The following is a 22,700-nucleotide window of genomic DNA, read 5'->3' as shown; positions in this document are numbered from 1 at the left end:
GAGCTTCATTTAAGTGTTTTCGAAATTCTAGTTTTACCTCCTTTAATTGAGTGTTAGTGTCGTTACATGAGGGATCTGCTTTATGCTTTTTCTCCAATAGACCTATCTTAGTTTGTAAATCACTATATTTAGCTCTATACTGTCTATTGAGGAATGCCTTATGTTTAATTAGAGATCCTCTGATAACCGCCTTGTGCGCCTCCTAGATTGTAGTCTTAGATGATGAAGGATATGTATTAAGGCTAAAATATTCCTGCAAAGTTTTGTTAATGTCATTAAAGATTAGGGGGTTGTCTAGAATAGTTTCATCCAGTCTCCATGTTTGTTGTGTGATGGGAATGTCTGGCCATAGTATTGAGCATGTAACTGGAGCATGATCGGACCATGTTATGTGTCCTATAGTGCTATGATGGGTGATCGAGAGGCCGCAGGAATCAGTGTAAATATAATCAATTCTGGAGTAGCTATTGTGGGGTATCGAATAAAAAGAATAGTCCCTAGAGGTAGGATGAAGTGTGCGCCAGACATCATGTAGAGTCGCTTTTTTTAGGATGTCATTTACCTGGGCAATCGTGGATGAGGGAGTGCATGTAGTTCCTCGTGAGGTGTCTACTAAGGGGTTGGCAACTAGATTAAAATCCCCAGCTAGATATGTAATTCCTCGTGAATGTTCCAGTAGAATGTCAGAGATCTTAGACATAAAGGACTCTTGGCCATGGCTAGGTGAGTAGATGGATGCCAGTGTAATGTAGTGTCCATATAGTGTACCCACAACAATGACATATCTCCCTTCTGGGTCTCTCTCAGTATGAGTCGTAATGAATGGTATTGATCTGTGGATTAGGACACCCACCCCTCCTTTCTTACTCTGACCTGAAGCAAAATAGGCAATTGGGAATTGGGTGTTATGCCATTTAGGCTCTTTGCCCTTTTTGTAGTGCGTTTCTTGTACTAGGATTATGTGGCTGTGAGATTTGTTCAATTCCCTAAAGGCTATAGAGCGCTTGCCAGGGTTATTCAACCCTTTAGCGTTGATAGTGGTAAGGTTAATGGAGTGGTCTCCAAATTTGCTAGTTTTGGACTGCATTGTCCTAACCTGAAAGGGGAGAGGAATAACAGGGAGGGGAAGGGAGAAAAAAAAACAAAAAAAAAAACGGGAACAAAGAAGATATAATATAAGAGAAAAATAGAAAGAAGAGTAAACAGTTGGTTACGAAAAAAATCTAGACAAGCTAGAGAACGGCAATATTCCTCCTGTCCTAAACAGGCTGGAAAAAACAAAGTATAAGAAAAAGTACAGGGAAAAGCCCCGTAACTGACGTAAGTTATACAATTATTAACATATTAGTAACACATTTAAAACTGTAACATATCTAAACCTTGCGGCATCTACCGGGTTCCTACGGGAGCCGAGGGCGAAATTACCGATTTGTCTTACATCTTAGTGTAAGCCAGTTGGGCGCTGGCGAAGAAGGTGGCCAGAGAGGAAACCTGCCCCCCATGGGGGTCTATTTCTGTTATCTATTAACGTGCATAAGTTGCAAATATAACTGCCATTTATATAGGTCAATTTGAGTGTGGGAGTCAGGGACATTACCAAGACTAGGGGCTAAACGTCTGCATTATTTCCAGTTTAGTGGGTTTGAGATTGTATTCATAATAGAGTCTGATATCATTAATTTTACCCCTTTTTGTAACAGTACGTTTTCAAAGACAATGGTTCGCTAATTAGTAGTATAGGTCGTCTAGTTAAGCCGAACCCCCCTCACCAGTTGTAGAGATTTATCTAACATTATGTGTCCTAGTCAAAACAACTCATCTCTAAGAGGCTATTTGTAAATTACCATGTGACAACTCTTTATCACATCAGTGCATAACATTGTATATCAAACATTAGTCTATAAGAAATCTTTATGGGAGGCATTTCGGAAGTATATAAACAATATCGCCTAGATGAATTAAACCCTCCCCTCAATATCAACATTTGCCAGTCCCTGTCATCATTTAATGCATTAATGAAGATATCCCATACCGGAACATTACCAAAATCCATACTCCCACCACCTGTAAAAGAAACAAGTTGCCACAAAAACATAAACTAAAGAACAGAGGTTAAATGGAGCTAACCTATAAACATTAATATATAAAGGTTCTGTAAGAGATATAATCTGCTACATTCTAACAGTTCCCCCCTTTTGAACTGTTCCTGACCTTCCATCTCTTTCATTACTAAACATTCAAACCTTAAGGCAATAAGAGAAATACCATGTAGTGTATCTATACTGTATTACATATTACCAGAACCTATCATTAATATATCCCTATGCCTAAACATAACCTTAAGATCATTATTTAGGTAGAGCCAACCTGTAATGAAGAAGCAACTTAAATTATTATACGTATAAAACATTCTAGAGAGATAATAATTTCTTTAAACATCATTCTGACCCCCACAGGGGGCAGACAGCCTCCCAGAAGGCAAGGCAAAAGCAGTGCAAATTAACAAGGAAGTCCTTGAACAGTATCAAAGTCCAAATGACAGTCCATGAACCTCATTCAATACCCAATAGAGATTGGAAATCAGCACATAGTGCCTAAATGTACATTACCCAATGGGTTGATCTCGAGGACGGTCTCCTTTCAGGTGAACAGAGGAATCTGCTCTCCCTGGATGTAGCTCTTCATCTGTGGGGGCTTGTAGTGAAAGGTTCTCATAAAAGAGCTTATGATCCATTCCGGGCCTATAAATGGCTGTTTTATTTTTGTTAGTAGCGATGATAGATACTGGAAATCCCCATCTGTATGGAACCATATGATTCCTCAGGAAAGAAGTGATGTGGCTCAACTCCCTGCGTTTTTGCAAGGTCAGCGGTGACAAATCTGTAAAAACTTGAATCTCTTCTCCTGCATGCATGATGGGATGTTTTTTCCTAGCTCCTTGAATAATTTCTTCTTTGTCCTTGAAGCTGAGGAAACGGACAATGACATCCCTTGGGGGAGCCTTGCTCGGTGGCTTGGGCCTAAGAGCCCTATGAGCCCTTTTTATCAGGATTTCCTGTGAGGAAGGAGTGTCTTTAATGATCCTGAACAGGGCTTGCAGGTAGCCTTCTATATTTTGCGGTGCTATGGCCTCAGATACTCCTCGGAAACGCAGGTTATTCCTGCGTCCCCTATTGTCTAAGTCCTCCAGCCTGTCATTAAGGTACTGTAAGTTGTGGTTTTGGATGTCTTCTGATTGTTGTTTCAGGGATGAGGCATTATCTGTTGAGGCCTTTTCCACTGAGGAGACTCTCCCCTCCAAGGCTGAGAAATCTTTTCTTAAGTCCCCAAATAAGCTCCTCATTTCACTCATAACCCCTTTTATATCTTCTTTTGAGGAGAGGTGAAGAATGTCGTCTTTTGTAACAAATTGAGACATATCTGTGCTGCTAGGTGGCTCAACAGAAACTGGGTTATTTAAATGACTTTCCATTTGCTTCTCTCCTGTTTCCTTGGCAGTATCTATGGACTTAAGATAGTGGCTCATGGGCTTAGAAACGCCAGATTTATCTGCTCTGCTGGTTCTTTTATTAGGCATGCCCTATGATCAAAGACACTGCATAAACCCAGATTCAGGGCTAGCAGGCCTCCTTATCAAAGATCTTATTAGTGTTGTTGAGGATGCTGCGTCAGAGTATCAAAGACAAGCCTTAAATATAGGCCTGAGCCCCCTAAACAGTCCAATGTTTTCCTTATCTGGGCCCTCAATAGTAAAAACCCTAGGGGAGCAACAAACTGTCTATGCCTTTTTACTGTTAAGGATTATGTATGAGCAGCCTATCTGATAGCTATGACTCAGCCCGGCTTATATTTATCCCTACTTGCGACCTCCAGTGTTTATCAAAAAGTAGAGTGCCAGCTACTGTGAGTTGGGGAGCGGTAGTAGCTGTAATAGGGACCTCAACTCAAACAAGTATTTTGCCCAATGTAGGGGGATTGAGTCTTTTGTATAACTATCTATGCACTATTGGCCGTAACTATTTTTTTATTTTTCCCTTTGATCTGAGTATCGAGTGTGCCGCTTCTGGATTTTTACCCTCAAGAATGCCTCCTGCCTCCGGACAGTCGTGGCGGGTTTTTAGGCGCTGGAACTGCTGTATTAGGTGAGTATAGGGGGACGTCTCTGCCTGATCGCTGTTGATGAGTCAAGTGAGCTCCGGGTGATCCTCCGATCGCTCTTCACTGCCGCCCCAACGGCCTTGTGTGGCTCCGGAACATGCCTCCTCCTCACTCCACTTTTAGTGCCGCTTACCCTCAAGAGTGCCTCCTGCCTCCGGATAGTCGTGGCGGGTTGTTAGGCGCTGGAACTGCTGTATTAGGTGAGTATAGGGGGACGTCTCTGCCTAATCGCTGCTGATGAGCCAAGTGAGCTCAGGATACTCCTCCGATCGCTCTTCACTGCCGCCCCAACAGCCTTGTTTGGCTCCGGTATATGCCGCCTCCTCACTCCACTGTTAGTGCTGCTTAATTAGGGGAGATACCTCTCCAAGCTGCGGGACTCTTGTTTCTTTCTCCCTCTGTGGGTTGCCGTATCTGTGTTGCGTATGATAGGAGGATAGGCCCACCTCGTAGTATTAATAGCTCCGGTGTTGTTAACATGTGTGAGAAAACTGTTCAGCAGCTTCTCCCGGCAAGATTATTTATTGTGTTATTGGGGTCAGGCTCCCAGTCGACTGTACAGGTCAGATAGCATTAATAAAGAGCCTAAGAGTTACATTAAGCATATATGTCAGTTTTTGGTGGCAGGAGCCTTCCTAGTGTGCGACCATCTTCCTGCGTGGTCAGGCTCCGCCCCCAGCTGTTTTTATTTTATCCCTCCCTCTCTAGTGACTTGTGGACTTCCACATCTTGGGTATTATATCCCATACGTCACTAGCTCATGGACTCTTGCCGCTTAGATGAAAGAAAACATGATTTATGTAAGAACTAACCTGATAAATTCATTTCTTTCATAGTTGCAAGAGTTTGAGACCCACACCACATATATTTGTGGTTATGATTTTTTTTTTGTATAAAGCACATTATTTTTCCAGTTCCTCTTTTTAATGCTTTTTACTCCTTGTTTCTCTACACCTCACTACTTGGCTATACGTTAAACTGAGATATGAGTGAGGTGGGAGGTGTATTTATTGGCACCTGAGGTTTGGGAAACTTTGCCCCCTCCTGGTAGGAATGTATATCCCATAAGTCACTAGCTTATGGACTCTTGCTACTATGAAAGAAATGAATTTATCAGGTGTTTTTTCCCCCCAAAGAGAATGTTGTCTCATTGAAGAAATTAATTGAACATGTGTACAGAGTCTTTCTATCTACTACAAAGTCCAGCAATGGAGTGATTTTTTTTTGGATTTTTTTTTAAATTATTAGGCAATATTGCCTCTAACTATATCACTTGCAGCTTAGCTTAGTAATTCTGAGGGTGGATATAATGCATTTTACTGGGCAAAATGTATGTTCTCCTTATATAGGTAGAAAACCTTTTATCTAAACTGCTTGGGACCGGAAAAGGTTTGGATTTTGGAATATTTTGGATTTTGGAATATTTGCATCTGTAAAGTGGGATAGTTTGGAGAGGGGATATACTACCAAGTGTAAACCTTGTCATTTAGGCAATATTTACATGTCCTAATACAGTTTATACATGTAACCTATAGATAGTTTTATATCATTTTTAATACTTTTATATACATAGTACCATCAGAAAGATAGTACAGTACTGTTATCTGAAACGTATTTGATGTTTTAAATAAATATAGACTATTTATTTGCATTTTAGAACACAAAATTCAAACAAAAGACGCAGGCAGAGAATATTGTGACTTACAGGAAGGGAAAAATAGTAATTTTTGATAATTTTATTTAAAATATTTGAATTTTGTAATCCTGGAGTTGGATATTTGTACCTGTATGAAGATGCAAGTTCATTAGATAATACTGCACATTCCATCCAGTAGATAGCGACATTTATATCTAGCAGAGGCTGTAACAATCTAGCTCTAGATAGCAATTCATGTTTAACTATTACAAATTGTTGTTTTTTTTTTACTGTAAAGACATACGTAGCTTCATGTAATTTCACTAATAATAGTAATATAAGCCTTTTGCCATATTTTAGTTATGTAATGTAGTTTGATTTATTTAACCATGACCTAAGATAGCAGTTGTGTTCAGGCTACAAAACTATCTTCCTTAGCTTGTGAGAGAAGCATTGGTATCTTTTACAAAATAAGAATACCTCAAACGCACACAATCATCTGTGTTTGGTGAAAGGTTAATTGCAGCAAGGACTCAATGTCAGTAACTGCTCCTGTGTGGTCTTCCAGATGCTGTGTGTCTGACAATGTGGAGATTACAGCTGAAACCAGTTTTACCATCCATGTTTAACACATTTATGCTGCTTAGTCTAAGCTTCCTAGGGGTAAAACAAACTTTATGTGAAGGTAAGGGACACATAAAGAGCTTTTAAAACTATTAGCCTGAAGCAAATATCCATTTCCTATAATTCCATTTGTTTTGTAACACGAGGTAACAATTATTGTGGCTATAAGAATTTAATAGAGATACTTATAACGAAAACAGACATTGATAATGCCGTTATTCCAGCTGATTTTTTCCCCTGGGTATTTGCCCTTAAAGGGACGGTATACACCAATTCTCATATAACGGCATGTAATAGACACTACTATAAAGAAGAATATGCACAGAAACTGATCTAAAATCCAGTATAAAACCTTTTAAAAACATACTTAGAAACTCCCAGTTTAGCACTGTTAATGAGGTTAGGCTGGGACACCCAGTGAAAGGGGCTGGAAAAAAGCAACAGCTGTACAGCATTGATTGAAAGGCAATGATCACTGAGAAATGCGTTGCTGTTTTTATCCCAATAAATGTTTTTAAATTTACCGCTGTATTGGTCCCATCTCTTGGCTTACACTAATTTGGCTTTTTAAGGGCTACATCATATTTGCACAAACAGCTTTTACCAGCCTCTGTGTTGGTGTATTTACTATCATCGGATCACACGGAACAGCTGCATCATGTGACTGATTGCCTTGAGAAGGTTTATAGAGCTGAGATCAGCAGTGACAGTGGGAGAGTTGGTGGAGAAACGGCCCTGTGACTTGTCCGGTAGCGAGAGTGGGAATTGCCTTGGTCAGCCGAGCGGCTCAGAAGTCTCGGCATGCCAGTTTAGCACGATCGTGTGCTTTCATACAAGCGAGTGGCCCTTTTTCTTTTATCATAACCATATATCCTGATGATGGTGCACAAGAGGCGCCTATATTTGTTTTCCTTTTATAGGATTGTCTCCATCTTCACCTGACCGTATTTCCATAGAACAGTCAGGATTTTTTTCACAGTTTGGACTGGGACATTTGAGACTTGGTACACTTCGATCTTATGTCTGTATATTTTTGATTTGTGCTTTTTCTTTGAATCAATACTTAGTCTCTATTGTGTTGTGCTCCCCCTATTTTGCATTAGTTTGACCCAATAGTGTGTGCTACACTTTGCTATATTGGTTTATTGAATAAGGAGGTTGCATTGTATTAAATGTAATTGAAATGGGAGGTGTAGTGATGTCGCGAATTGTTCGCCGGCGAATAGTTCCCGGCGAACATAGCATGTTCACGTTCGCCGCGGCGGGTGAACATATGCAATGTTCGATCCGCCCCCTATTCGTCGTCATTGAGTAAACTTTGACCCTGTATCTCAGTCTGCAGACACATTCCAGCCAATCAGCAGCTGACACTCCCTCCCAGACCCTCCCAGCTCCTGGACAGCAGCCATTTCTCTTGTAAGGTGTATCCAGTCCACAGATCATCCATTACTTGTGGGATATTCTCCTTCCCAACAGGAAGTTGCAAGAGGATCACCCACAGCAGAGCTGCTATATAGCTCCTCCCCTAACTGCCATACCCAGTCTTTCTCTTGCAAACTCTCAACATAGCTGGAGGTAGTAAGAGGAAAGTGGTGTAATATAGTTAGTTTTTGCTTCAATCAAAAGTTTGTTTTTAAATGGTACTGGGGTTGTACTATTTTATCTCAGGCAGCATTTAGAAGAAGAATCTGCCTGCGTTTTTCTATGATCTTAGCAGAAGTAACTAAGATCCACTGCTGTTCTCACATATGTCTGAGGAGTGAGGTAACTTCAGAGGGAGAATGGCGTGCAGGTTATCCTGCAATAAGGTATGTGCAGTTTAAGTTTTTCTAGGGATGGAATTTGCTAGAAAAAAGCTGCTGATACCGGATTAATGTAAGTTAAGCCTAAATACAGTGATTTAATAGCGACTAGTATCAGGCTTGCTATCAGAGGTATATACTCTGATTAATGTGCAATATAAAACGTTTGCTGGCATGTTTAATCGTTTTTATATATGCTTTGGTGATAAAACTTATTGGGGCCTAATTTTTTCCACATGGCTGGCTTGATTTTTGCCTAGAAACAGTTTCCTGAGGCTTTCCACTGTTGTAATATGAGTGGGAGGGGCCTATTTTAGCGCTTTTTTTGCGCAGTTAAAATTACAGACAGAGACATTCGGCTTCCCTCAGCAGACCCCTGCATGCTTTAGGACATCTCTGAAGGGCTCAAAAGGCTTCAAAAGTCATATATTGAGGAAGGTAAAGCCACAGTGGAGATGTGGCAGTTGTTGTGACTGTTTAAAAAAACATTTTTTTCAATTTGTTAATCCGTTTTTTGTATTAAGGGGTTAATCATCCATTTGCAAGTGGGTGCAATGCTCTGCTAACTTGTTACATACACTGTAAAAATTTCGTTAGTTTAACTGCCTTTTTTCACTGTTATTTCAAATTTTAGCAAAATTTGTTTCCCTTAAAGGCACAGTAACGTTTTTTTATATTGCTTGTTTAACTTGATGTAAAGTGTTTTCCAAGCTTGCTAGTCTCATTGCTAGTCTGTATAAACATGTCTGACATAGAGGAAACTCCTTATTCATTATGTTTAAAAGCCATGGTGGAACCCCATATGAGAATGTGTACTAAATGTATTGATTTCACTTTAAACAATAAAGATCAGCTTTTATCTTTAAAAAATTTATCACCAAAGGATTCTGGCCAGGGGGAAGTTATGCCAACTAACTCTCCCCACGTGTCAGACCCTTTGACTCACGCTCAAGGGACTCACGCTAAAATGGCGCCAAGTACATCAAAGACGCCCATAGCGATTACTTTGCAGGACATGGCGGCAATCATGGATAATACCCTGTCAGCGGTATTAGCCAGACTGCCTGAATTCAGAGGAAAGCGCGATAGCTCTGGGGTTAGACGTAGTACAGAGCTTGCAGATGCCTTAAGGCCCATGTCTGATACTGCGTCACAATATGCAGAAGCTGAGGATGGAGAGCTTCAGTCTGTGGGTGACATTTCTGATTCGGGGAAACCTGATTCAGATATTTCTACTTTTAAATTTAAGCTTGAGAACCTCCGTGTATTGCTTGGGGAGGTGTTAGCTGCTCTGAATGACTGTGACACAATTGCAGTACCAGAGAAAGTGTGTAGACTGGATAAATACTATGCAGTGCCGGTGTGTACTTATGTTTTTCCAATACCTAAAAGGTTTACAGAAATTGTTAATAAGGAGTGGGATAGACCCGGTGTGCCATTTCCCCCCCCTCCTATTTTTAGAAAAATGTTTCCAATAGACGCCACCACACGGGACTTATGGCAGACAGTCCCTAAGGTGGAGGGAGCAGTTTCTACTTTATCAAAGCGTACCACTATCCCTGTCGAGGACAGTTGTGCTTTTTCAGATCCAATGGATAAAAAATTAGAAGGTTACCTTAAGAAAATGTTTATTCAACAAGATTTTATCCTGCAGCCCCTTGCATGCATTGCGCCTGTCACTGCTGCTGCGGTGTTCTGGTTTGAGTCTCTGGAAGAGGCCTTTCAGACAGCTACTCCATTGACTGAAATACTTGACAAGCTTAGAACACTTAATCTAGCTAATTCTTTTGTTTCTGATGCCATTGTTCATTTGACTAAACTAACGGCTAAGAATTCCGGATTCGCCATCCAGGCGCGTAGGGCGCTATGGCTTAAATCTTGGTCAGCTGACGTGACTTCAAAGTCTAAATTACTTAACATTCCCTTCAAGGAGCAGACCCTATTCGGGCCTGGTTTGAAGGAAATTATTGCTGACATTACTGGAGGCAAGGGTCATACCCTTCCTCGGACAGGGCCAAATCAAAGGCCAAACAGTCTAATTTTCGTGCCTTTCGAAACTTCAAGGCAGGTGCAGCATCAACTTCCTCTGCTACAAAACAAGAGGGAACTTTTGCTCAATCCAAGCCGGGCTGGAAACCTAACCAGTCCTGGAACAAAGGCAAGCGGGCCAGAAAGCCTACTGCTGCCTCTAAGACAGCATGAAGGAACGGCCCCCTATCCGGTAACGGATCTAGTAGGGGGCAGACTTTCTCTCTTCGCCCAGGCATGGGCAAGAGATGTTCAGGATCCCTGGGCGTTGGAGATCATATCTCAGGGATATCTTCTGGACTTCAAAGCTTCCCCTCCTCAAGGGAGATTTCACCTTTCGAGATTATCTGTAAACCAGATAAAGAAAGAGGCATTCTTACACTGTGTGCAAGACCTCCTAGTTATGGGAGTGATCTGTCCAGTTCCACTGTCGGAACAGGGACAGGGTTTTTATTCAAATCTGTTTGTGGTTCCCAAAAAAGAGGGAACCTTCAGACCCATTTTGGATCTAAAGATCTTAAACAAATTCCTCAGAGTTCCATCGTTCAAAATGGAAACTATTCGGACCATCCTACCTATGATCCAGGAGGGTCAGTACATGACCACAGTGGATTTGAAGGATGCTTACCTTCACATACCGATTCACGAAGATCATCATCGGTTCCTAAGGTTTGAGTTTCTGGACAGGCATTACCAATTTGTGGCTCTTCCCTTCGGGTTAGCTACAGCTCCAAGAATCTTTACAAAGGTTCTGGGATCGCTTCTGGCGGTCCTAAGACCGCGAGGTATATCAGTGGCCCCTTATCTGGACGACATCCTGATATAGGCGTCAAGCTTTCAGATTGCCAAGTCACATACGGACATAGTTCTGGCATTTCTCAGGTCACATGGGTGGAAGGTTAACGAGGAAAAGAGTTCTCTATCCCCACTCACAAGAGTCTCCTTCCTAGGGACTCTGATAGATTCTGTAGAAATGAAGATTTACCTGACAGAATCCAGGTTATCAAGGCTTCTAAAATCTTGCCGTGTTCTTCATTCTATTCCGCGCCCTTAGGTGGCTCAGTGTATGGAAGTAATCTGCTTAATTGTAGCGGCGATGGACATAGTGCCATTTGCGTGCCTACATCTCAGACCGCTGCAACTATGCATGCTCAGTCAGTGGAATGGGGATTACACAGATTTGTCCCCTCTGCTAAATCTGGATCAAGAGACCAGAGATTCTCTTCTCTGGTGGCTATCTCGGGTCCATCTGTCCAAAGGTATGACCTTTCGCAGGCCAGATTGGACAATTGTAACAGCAGATGGATCGTGGGATCGTGGACTCAGGAGGAGAAACTTCTCCCAATAAATATTCTGGAGTTAAGAGCAATATTCAATGCTCTTCTAGCTTGGCCTCAGTTAGCAACCCTGAGGTTCATCAGATTTCAGTCGGACAACATCACGACTGTGGCTTACATCAACCATCAAGGGGGAACCAGGAGTTCCCTAGCGATGCTGGAAGTCTCCAAGATAATTCGCTGGGCAGAGACTCACTCTTGCTACCTATCAGCAATCCATATCCCAGGTGTAGACAACTGGGAGGCGGATTTTCTAAGTCGTCAGACTTTTCATCTGGGGGAGTGGGAACTCCATCCGGAGGTGTTTGCTCAATTGGTTCATCGTTGGGGCAAACCAGAACTGGATCTCATGGCGTCTCGCCAGAACGCCAAGCTTCCTTGTTACGGATCCAGGTCCAGGGACCCAGAAGCGGCACTGATAGATGCTCTAGCAGCGCCTTGGTTCTTCAACCTGGCTTATGTGTTTCCACTGTTTCCTCTGCTCCCTGGACTGATTGCCAAAATCAAACAGGAGAGAGCATCGGTGATCTTGATAGCGCCTGCGTGGCCACGCAGGACCTGGTATGCAGACCTAGTGGACATGTCATCCTTTCCACCATGGACCCTGCCTCTGAGACAAGATGTTCTACTACAAGGTCCTTTCAATCATCCGAATCTAATTTCTCTGAGACTGACTGCATGGAGATTGAACGCTTGATTTTATCAAAGCGTGGCTTCTCCGAGTCAGTCATTGATACCTTAATACAGGCACGAAAGCCTGTCACCAGGAAAATCTACCATAAGATATGGCGTAAATACCTTTATTGGTGTGAATCCAAGAATTACTCATGGAGTAAGGTTAGGATTCCTAGGATATTGTCCTTTCTCCAAGAGGGTTTGGAAAAAGGATTATCAGCTAGTTCTTTAAAGGGACAGATTTCTGCTCTGTCTATTCTTTTGCACAAGCGTCTGGCTGAAGTTCCAGACGTTCAAGCTTTTTGTCAGGCTTTGTTTAGAATCAAGCCTGTGTTTAAACCTGTTGCTCCCCCATGGAGCTTAAACTTGGTTCTTAAAGTTCTTCAAGGGGTTCCGTTTGAACCCCTTCATTCCATTGATATTAAACTTTTATCTTGGAAAGTTCTGTTTTTGATGGCTATTTCCTCGGCTCGGAGAGTCTCTGAGTTATCTGCTTTACAATGTGATTCTCCTTATCTGATTTTCCATTCAGATAAAGTAGTTCTGCGTACAAAACCTGGGTTTTTACCTAAGGTAGTTTCTAACAAGAATATCAATCAAGAGATTGTTGTTCCATCATTGTGTCCTAATCCTTCTTCAAAGAAGGAACGTCTTTTACATAATCTGGACGTGGTCCGTGCTTTGAAGTTTTACTTACAAGCTACTAAATATTTTCGCCAAACATCTACACTGTTTGTTGTTTACTATGGACAGAGGAGAGGTCAAAAAGCTTCGGCAACCTCTCTTTTTGGCTTCGAAGCGTAAGACGCTTAGCCTATGAGACTGCTGGACAGCAGCCACCTGAAAGGATTACAGCTCATTCTACTAGAGCTGTGGCTTCCACCTGGGCCTTTAGAAATGAGGCTTCTGTTGAACAGATTTGCAAGGCGGCGACTTGGTCTTCGCTTCATACCTTTTCAAAATTTTACAAATTTGATACTTTTGCTTCTTCAGAGGCTATTTTTGGGAGAAAGGTTCTACAGGCAGTGGTTCCTTCCATTTAAGCCTGCCTTGTCCCTCCCTTCATCCGTGTACTTTAGCTTTGGTTTTGGTATCCCACAAGTAATGGATGATCCGTGGACTGGATACATCTTACAAGAGAAAACATAATTTATGCTTACCTGATAAATTTATTTCTCTTGTGGTGTATCCAGTCCACGGCCCGCCCTGTCCTTTTAAGGCAGGTCTAAATTTTAATTTAAACTACAGTCACCACTGCACCCTATGGTTTCTCCTTTCTCGGCTTGTTTCGGTCGAATGACTGGATATGGCAGTTAGGGGAGGAGCTATATATCAGCTCTGCTGTGGGTGATCCTCTTGCAACTTCCTGTTGGGAAGGAGAATATCCCACAAGTAATGGATGATCCGTGGACTGGATACACCACAAGAGAAATAAATTTATCAGGTAAGCATAAATTATGTTTTTTAAACCTCCCGTAGTTATTCCAGAATTTTTTCCAGTTCCTGATGCTATTTCAGAAGTAATTTCTAGGGAATGGCATAGTCTGGGTACTTCATTTACTCATTCTCCAAGGTTTAAGAAATTGTACACTTTGCCATCTGATAGATTAGAGTTTTGGTAGAAAATCCCCAAGGTTGATGGGGCTATTTCTACTCTTGCTAAACGTACTACTATTCCTACGGCAGATAGTACTTTGTTTAAAGATTGCTTGAATCCTTTTTAAGGAAGGCTTATTTATGTTCAGGTAATCTTCTTAGACCTGCTATTTCTTTGGCTGATGTTGCAGCAGCTTCAACTTTCTGGTTGGAGGCTTTAGCGCAACAAGTGTCAGACCATAATGCTTATAGCATTGTTAAACTCTTTCAACATGCTAATAACTTTATTTGTGATGCCATTTTTGATATCATCAGAATTGATGTCAGGTATATGTCTTTAGCTATTTTAGCCAGAAGAGCTTTATGGCTTAAATCTTGGAATGCAGATATGACTTCTAAGTCAACGTTGCTTTCTCTTTCTTTCCAAGGTAATAAATTATTTGGTTCTCAGTTAGATTCAATAATTTCAACTCTTACTGGGGGGAAGGGAGTTTTTTTTGCCTCAGGACAAAAAATCTAAGGTAAATATAGGACTGCTAATCGTTTTCGTTCCTTTCGTCAGAATAAGGAACAAAAGCCTGACCCTTCCCCTAAAGGAACAGTTTCCGTTTGGAAACCTTCTCCAGTCTGGAATAAATCCAAGCCTTTTAGAAAATCAAAACCAGCTCCCAAGTCCGCATGAATGTGCGGCCCTCATTCCAGCACAGCTGGTAGGGGGCAGGTTACGATTTTTCAAAGATGTTTGGATCAATTCGATTCAAAGTCTTTGGATTCAGAACATTGCTTCACAAGGGTACAGAATAGGTTTCAAGGTAAGACCGCCTGTGAGAAGATTTTTTCTCTCACGCATTCCAGTAAACCCAGTTAAGGCTCAGGCATTTCTGAAATGTGTTTCAGACCTGGAGTCAGCTGGGGTAATTGTGCCTGTTCCAGTTCTGGAACGGGGCCTGGGGTTTTATTCAAATCTGTTCATTGTACCAAAGAAAGAGAATTCTTTCAGACCAGTTCTGGATCTAAAAATATTGAATCGTTATGTAAGGATACCAACATTCAAAATGGTGACTATAAGGACTAGTCTGCCTTTTGTTCAGCAAGGGCATTATATGTCTACAATAGACTTACAGGATGCATATCTTCATATTCCAATTCATCCGGACCACTTTCAGTTCCTGAGATTCTCTTTTCTAGACAAGGATTACCAATTTGTTGCTCTTCCTTTTGGCCTAGCAACAGCTCCAAGGATCTTTTCAAAGGTTCTCGTGCCCTTCTCTCTGTAATCAGGGAGCAGGGTATTGCGGTATTTCCTTATTTGGACGATATCTTGGTACTTGCTCAGTCTTTACATTCTGCAGAATCTCACACGAATCAACTTGTGTTGTTTCTTCAAAGACATGGTTGGAGGATCAATTTACCAAAGAGTTCCTTGATTCCTCAGACAAGGGTAACATTTTTGGGTTTCCAAATAGATTCAGTGTCCATGACTTTGGGGCCCATTTATCAAAGGGCTTGCGGACCTGATCCGACACTGCGGATCAGGTCCGCAAGACCTCGCTAAATGCGGAGAGCAATACGCTCTCCACATTTAACATTGCACCAGCAGCTCACAGGAGCTGCTGGTGCAACGCCGCCCCCTGCTGACTCGCGGCCAATCGGCCGCCAGCAGGGAGCTGTCAATCAACCCGATCGTATTCGATCGGGTTGATTTCCGGCGGTTCCTGTCCGCCTGCTCAGAGCAGGCGGACAGGGTTATGAAGCAGCGGTCTTTAGACCGCTGCTTCATAACTTGTGTTTCTGGCGAGTCTGAAGACTCGCCAGAAACACGGCCCTTCAAGCTCCATACGGAGCTTGATAAATGGGCCTGTAAGTCTCTAACAGAGAAAAGACGTCTGAAATTGGTTTCAGCTTGTCGAAACCTTCAGTTTCAATCTTTCCCTTCAGTAGCTTTGTGCATGGAAATTTTAGGTCTCATGACTACAGCATCGGACGCGATCCCCTTTGCTCGTTTTCACGTGAGACCTCTCCAGCTTTGTATGCTGAACCAATGGTGCAGGGATTATGCAAAGATATCACAATTAATATCCTTAAATCCCAATGTTCGATCTTCTCTGACTTGGTGGTTAGATCACCATCGTTTAGTTCAAGGGGCCTCCTTTGTTCGTCCAACCTGGACTGTGATCTCAACAGATGCGAGCCTTTCAGGTTGGGGAGCTGTATGGGGATCTCTGACAGCGCAGGGGGTTTGGGAATCTCAGGAGGCGAGATTACCAATCAACATTTTGGAACTCTGTGCGATTTTCATAGCTCTTCAGTTCTGGCCTCTTCTGAAGAGAGAATCGTTTATTTGTTTTCAGACAGACAATGTCACAACCGTGGCATATGTCAATCATCAAGGGGGGACTCAGTTTTCAGGCTATGAGAGAAGTATCCCGGATACTTGCATGGGCGGAATCCAGCTCCTGTCTTATTTCTGCGGTTCACATCCCAGGTATAGACAATTGGGAAGCGGATTATCTCAGTCGTCAGACGTTACATCCGGGCGAATGGTCTCTTCACCCAGAGGTTTTTCTTCAGATTGTTCAAATCTGGGGACTTCCAGAAATAGATCTGATGGCCTCTCATCTAAACAAGAAACTTCCCAGGTATCTGTCCAGATCCAGGGATCCTCAGGCAGAAGCGGTGGATGCGTTGTCACTTCCTTGGAATTATCAACCTGCTTATATCTTTCTGCCTCTAGTTCTTCTTCCAAGAGTGATTTCCAAAATCCTAATGGAGCGTTCGTTTGTTCTGCTGGTGGCTCCAGCATGGCCACAGAGGTTTTGGTATGCAGATCTCGTTCGGATGGCCAGTTGCCAACCTTGAACACTTCCGTTAAGGCCAGACCTTCTGTCTCAAGGCCCATTTTTCCATCAGGATCTCAAATAATTAAATTTGAAGGTATGGAAATTGAACGCTTAATACTTGGTCATAGAGGTTTCTCTGACTCAGTGATTAATACTATGTTACAGGCTCGTAAATCTGTGTCTAGAAAGATCTATTACCGAGTCTGGAAGACTTACATTTCTTGGTGTTCTTCACATAAATTCTCTTGGCATTCTTTTAGAATTCCTAGAATTTTACAATTTCTTCAAGATGGTTTGGATAAGGGTTTGTCTGCAAGTTCCTTGAAAGGACAAATCTCTGCTCTTTCTGTTCTTTTTCACAGAAAGATTGCTAATCATCCTGATATTCATTGTTTTGTACAGGCTTTGCTTCGTATCTGTCATTAAGTCAATCTCTCCTCCTTGGAGTCTCAATTTGGTTCTGAGGGCTTTACAGGCTCCTCCGTTTGAACCTATGCATTCTCTGGACATTAAATTACTTTCTTGGAAAGTATTGTTCCTTTTGGCTATCTCTTCTGCTAGAAGAATTTCTGAGTTATCTGCTCTTTCTTGTGAATCTCCTTTTCTGATTTTTCATCAGGATAAGGCAGTGTTGCGGACTTCATTTAAATTTTTACCTAAAGTTGTGAATTCTAACAACATTAGTAGAGAAATTGTTGTCCCTTCATTGTGTCATAATCCTAAGAATTATCTAGAGAGGTCTTTGCATTCTTTGGATGTAGTTAGAGCTTTGAAATATTATGTCGAAGCTACTAAAGATTTCAGAAAGACTTCTAGTCTATTTGTTATCTTTTCTGGTTCTAGGAAAGGTCAGAAGGCTTCTGCCATTTCTTTGGCGTCCTTGTTAAAATCTTTGATTCATCATGCTTATGTGGAGTCGGGTAAAACCCCGCCTCAAAGGATTACGGCTCATTCTACTAGGTCAGTTTCTACTTCCTGGGCTTTTAGGAATGAAGCCTCTGTTGATCAGATTTGCAAAGCAGCAACTTGGTCTTCTTTGCATACTTTTACTAAATTCTACCATTTTGATGTGTTTCTCTTCTTCTGAAGCAGTTTTTGGTAGAAAAGTACTTCAGGCAGCTGTTTCAGTTTGATTCTTCTGCTTATGATTTCAGTTTTTTTCTTTATAAGATTAAAACTTTTTGTTTTGGGTTGTGGATTATTTTTTCAGCGGAATTGGCTGTCTTTATTTTATCCCTCCCTCTCTAGTGACTCTTGCGTGGAAGTTCCACATCTTGGGTATCTGCTATCCCATACGTCACTAGCTCATGGACTCTTGCTAATGACTTGAAAGAAAACATAATTTATGTAAGAACTTACCTGATAAATTCATTTCTTTCATATTAGCAAGAGTCCATGAGGCCCACCCTTTTTTGTGGTGGTTATGATTTTTTTGTATAAAGCACAATTATTCCAATTCCTTATTTTTGATGCTTTCGCTCCTTTCTTATCACCCCACTTCTTGGCTATTCGTTAAACTGAATTGTGGGTGTGGTGGGGGGCGTATTTATAGGCATTTTGAGGTTTGGGAAACTTTGCCCCTCCTGGTAGGAATGTATATCCCATACGTCACTAGCTCATGGACTCTTGCTAATATGAAAGAAATGAATTTATCAGGTAAGTTCTTAAATAAATTATGTTTTATATATATATATATATATATATATATATATATATATATATATATATATATATATATATATATATATATATTTATATTTACACACACACACAGCCATGGCCAAAAATATTGGCACCCCTGCATTTCTGTCAGATAATGCACCACTTCGCCTAGAAAATTGTTGCAATTACAAATATTTAGACAGTCATCTTTATTTCTTTTTTTGTATTGGTATAACACAAAAAAAGTGGAGAAAAAAATTGAAAAAAAATCTGACACAAGTCCATCTCCAGAGATCTTAATGTTCCTGTGTCCACTCTGCGCAACATTGTCAAGAAGTTTACAGCCCATGGCACTGTAGATAAACTCCCTGTACATGGATGAAAGAGAAAAATTGATCAAAGATTGCAACAGAGGATTGTTCGAATGTTGGATAAAGAACCTTTATCAACTTCCAGACAAATTCAAGCTGACTTTCAGACACAGGGCACAAATGTGTCAGCTCGCACTATACGTCGCCATCTGAATGAAAAGGTACCCTATGGTAGGAGACCCAGGATGCCTAAACCTTTGCAATTGCAATAATCTTCTGGGCGAAGTGGTACATTATCTGACAGAAATGCAGGGGTGCCAATATTTTTGGCCATGACTGTATGTATGTGTGTGTGTGTTTGTACATATACATACATACATACATACTTACATACACACACACACATATATAGTCCCATAGATGAGCACTCTCACTTCCAAATTCAGCTGCCAGGGTGCTAGTGAATAGTAGATATCGGTAGCACTCACTGGTCTTTTCAAACACCAAACATTTATTGTAACGTTTCAGAGACAGAGTATCCCCTTCTTCAGACCTTGAGGAAGGGGATACTCTGTCTCCGAAACGTTACAATAAATGTTCGGTGTTTGAAAAGACCAGTGAGTGCAAGTTTTTGCTACCTATATATATATATATGTGTGTGTGTGTGTGTGTGTGTGTGTGTATATATATATATATATATATATATATATATATATATATATATATATATATATATATATAACTTTTTATTTTTTACTAATAATTTTTATACTATTGTGTTTTTTTGTAGCTTGCAGCCCGTGGGTTCAAGAATCCCAATGTGCCTTTTAATGCTGCTGGAGCAGCACCTAGTTCTCCAAGCCATGCAAATTTGGAAGTTGGTGGCTCCCCGGTTAGAGGGCATTCTCACATGAAAGCATCACCAGCAATCTCTATGACCTCTGCACTGAGAAGAGTGGGAGCTGTACGTACACTTTTTATTTGTGGATTTAAAAAGCTGTATATTATTTCCCTAATTAACTTTTCTAGCTAAAGAAAATACTTCAAAATACTGAATCCTCGCAATTGAAATGTGCAATGTAGAAAACATAGGTCGCAGTCCCCATTGAGACCTTCTTAAAGGTACAGTCTACTCCAAATTTTGTATTGTTAAAAAAGATAGATAATCTCTTTATTACCCATTCCCCAGTTTTGCACAGCCAACATGGTTATATTAATATACTTTTAACCTCTGTGATTACCTTGTATATAATCCTCTTTTGACAGCCCCCTAATCACATGGCTATTTATTTATTATCTATTGACTTGCCTATTAGTGCAGTGTTATCCACAACCCACAGACATGAACACAATGTTATCTATATAGCCCACATGAACTAGCAGTCTCCTGTTGTGAAAAGCTAATACAAAAGCATGTGATAAGATGCTGTCTATAATGGCTTAGAAACAGGCAGAAATTTAGAGGTTTAAATGGTATAAAGTATATTAATCTAACAATGTTGGTTGTGCAAAGCTGGGGAATGGATGGTAAAGGCATTATCTATCTTTTTAACAATACAATTTTTAGTGTTGACTGTCCCTTTAAGGTTCTAGTGCAATGTGTAAAATCCTGTTAACTCACTTCTGTGCACAGAATTTTAACTTCAGTGTGATAAGAATGACACACATTCCATGTCCTCCAGTGGGAACTCTGGTCTCCTAGGCAGTTTGAGCAAGTAAGGGCACAGCGAGTGAGGCACATTCTTATTGCTTGTGGTGCAATATCTCTTTTTGAAAGAGTGTGGTCTCCTTTACAAATGAGGAGGCATATCCTTGTAGGATGCATTTGATTACCACCAGTAATTTGGCACCAGGGAGTTTCGGATGAAGGGAAGAAGATCTCCTATCTCTTTCACTGTGTAACTTAGTAAATGAGGTGTCATGTGTCCAACTAGTAGGCAAGGGAGTATATTGAGAAACTGTGCTCACCAGTCCCACTGGACCCATGGAGATTTTCCATGGAGGAAAGAGGGAGGATATTACAGAGCACCTGTCTTCCATTCCAGTTAAATTGTGGGTTACATCACTATCTAATTTGCAGGTGATTACTGTGATAGTTTTTGTCACCACCCTTATTACTCATCAAGATGATCTTTGTTAAGGTTTGAACACATAGGGTAGAAGTGAGTCCTTAGTAGGTGATTTAAAGTAGCCCTTTATGCTAATAACCGCATACACAACATACACATAAAATACCACTCGTATGAATAAGAGGTTATCAATATTTAGATGAGGCTCTCATGCCTCTCTGGGTAGCATTTCATTGACATAGTAATTGTTATCACCTGCCTTGGGGATACATAAGACCCTGATGATTATTAAGTAATCACCATAAATACAGTACTCTCTTAGTATGAACACAATCATAAAAGATTCATTAGCCGCACGCTCGCCCCTCAAAATACATAGAGAGATATGAGACCCTTATTTGAAAGAAGCAAGTTGTCTTATATCATAAGAACTGTTCTTTGAATGACTGATTTCATGATCCTATTGCTGTCAAGAGACTGTTGTATTATGATCACCCACCACTGTGCTAGCCTCCATTTTGTTGTTGTGCTGTTAGGCTCTTAGATCTTTGGTACTCTGAAGCAAATACAAGTTTTCAGGTATCAAAATAAAGGGTACTAGTAGTATTGGTATATAACACTATATTTTGGAGTTTTGTGAAGTGTTTTATATAAGTTATACAATTACACAATACATTAATTTTTTCCCACTCTGTAAGATGGGTTTTTAATATATTTAGGTATTTCTGCAAATTTCAAGTTTGTTTTCTTTCATGTAATTAGCAAGAGTCCATGAGCTAGTGACGTATGGGATATACATTCCTACCAGGAGGGGCAAAGTTTCCCAAACCTCAAAATGCCTATAAATACACCCCTCACCACACCCACAAATCAGTTTTACAAACTTTGCCTCCCATGGAGGTGGTGAAGTAAGTTTGTGCTAGATTCTTCGTTGATATGCACTTCGCAGCAGGCTGGAGCCCGGTTTTCCTCTCAGTGTGCAGTGAATGTCAGAGGGATGTGAAGAGAGTATTGCCTATTTGAATTCAATGATCTCCTTCTACGGGGTCTATTTCATAGGTTCTCTGTTATCGGTCGTAGAGATTCATCTCTTACCTCCCTTTTCAGATTGACGATATACTCTTATATATACCATTACCTCTACTGATTCTCGTTTCAGTACTGGTTTGGCTTTCTTCTACATGTAGATGAGTGTCCTGGGGTAAGTAAGTCTTATTTTTGTGAAACTCTAAGCTATGGTTGGGCACTTTTATATAAAGTTCTAAATATCTGTGTTTAAACATTTATTTGCCTTGATTCAGTTTCATTATTGGGATAATGCATATGAATAATAATTTTTTCTTACCTTTAAATTTGACTTTTTTCCTGTGGGCTGTTAGGCTCGCGGGGGCTGAAAATGCTTCTTTTTATTGCGTCATTTTTGGCGCGGACTTTTTTGGCGCAAAAATTTTCTTTGTCATTTCCGGCGTCATACTTGTCGCCGGAAGTTGCGTTATTTTTTTGACGTTTTTGCGCCCAAAATGTCGGCGTCACCGGATGTGGCGTCATTTTTGGCGCTTAAAGCATTTAGGCGCCAAATAATGTGGGCGTCTTTTTTTGGCGCTAAAAAATATGGGCGTCATTATTGTCTCCACATTATTTAAGTCTCATTGTTTATTTGCTTCTGGTTGTGCTAGAAGCTTGTTCATTGGCATTTTTTCCCATTCCTTAAACTGTCATTTAAGGAATTTGATCAATTTTGCTTTATATGTTGTTTTTTCTATTACATATTGCAAGATGTCTCAGATTGACCCTGAATCAGAAGATACTTCTGGAAAATTGCTGCCTGATGCTGGATCTACCAAAGTTAAGTGTATTTGTTGTAAACTTGTGGTAACTGTTCCTCCGGCTGTTTGTAATGAATGTCATGACAAACTTGTTAATGCAGATAATATTTCCTTTAGTAATGTTCCATTACCTGTT

At 40.8% G+C, this 22,700-nt stretch overlaps 1 protein-coding gene across 1 annotated transcript in view; it reads left to right on the top strand.

Moving 5' to 3' along the window:
- The window catches only part of NEK1 (NIMA related kinase 1), an 827,448-nt gene that overhangs the window by 337,826 nt on the left and 466,922 nt on the right, over positions 1-22,700 (top strand). Inside the window, exon 22 of the mRNA XM_053700237.1 lies at positions 19,460-19,633. Coding sequence (XP_053556212.1) covers positions 19,460-19,633 — 174 coding nt within the window. The remainder of the gene's footprint in view (positions 1-19,459; positions 19,634-22,700) is intronic.

Source organism: Bombina bombina, chromosome 2 (genome assembly GCF_027579735.1).
Source record: "Bombina bombina isolate aBomBom1 chromosome 2, aBomBom1.pri, whole genome shotgun sequence".
NCBI lineage: Eukaryota > Metazoa > Chordata > Amphibia > Anura > Bombinatoridae > Bombina > Bombina bombina.
Note: the sequence above shows the minus strand (reverse complement) of the source record. Positions and strands in the feature narration are given on the sequence as shown.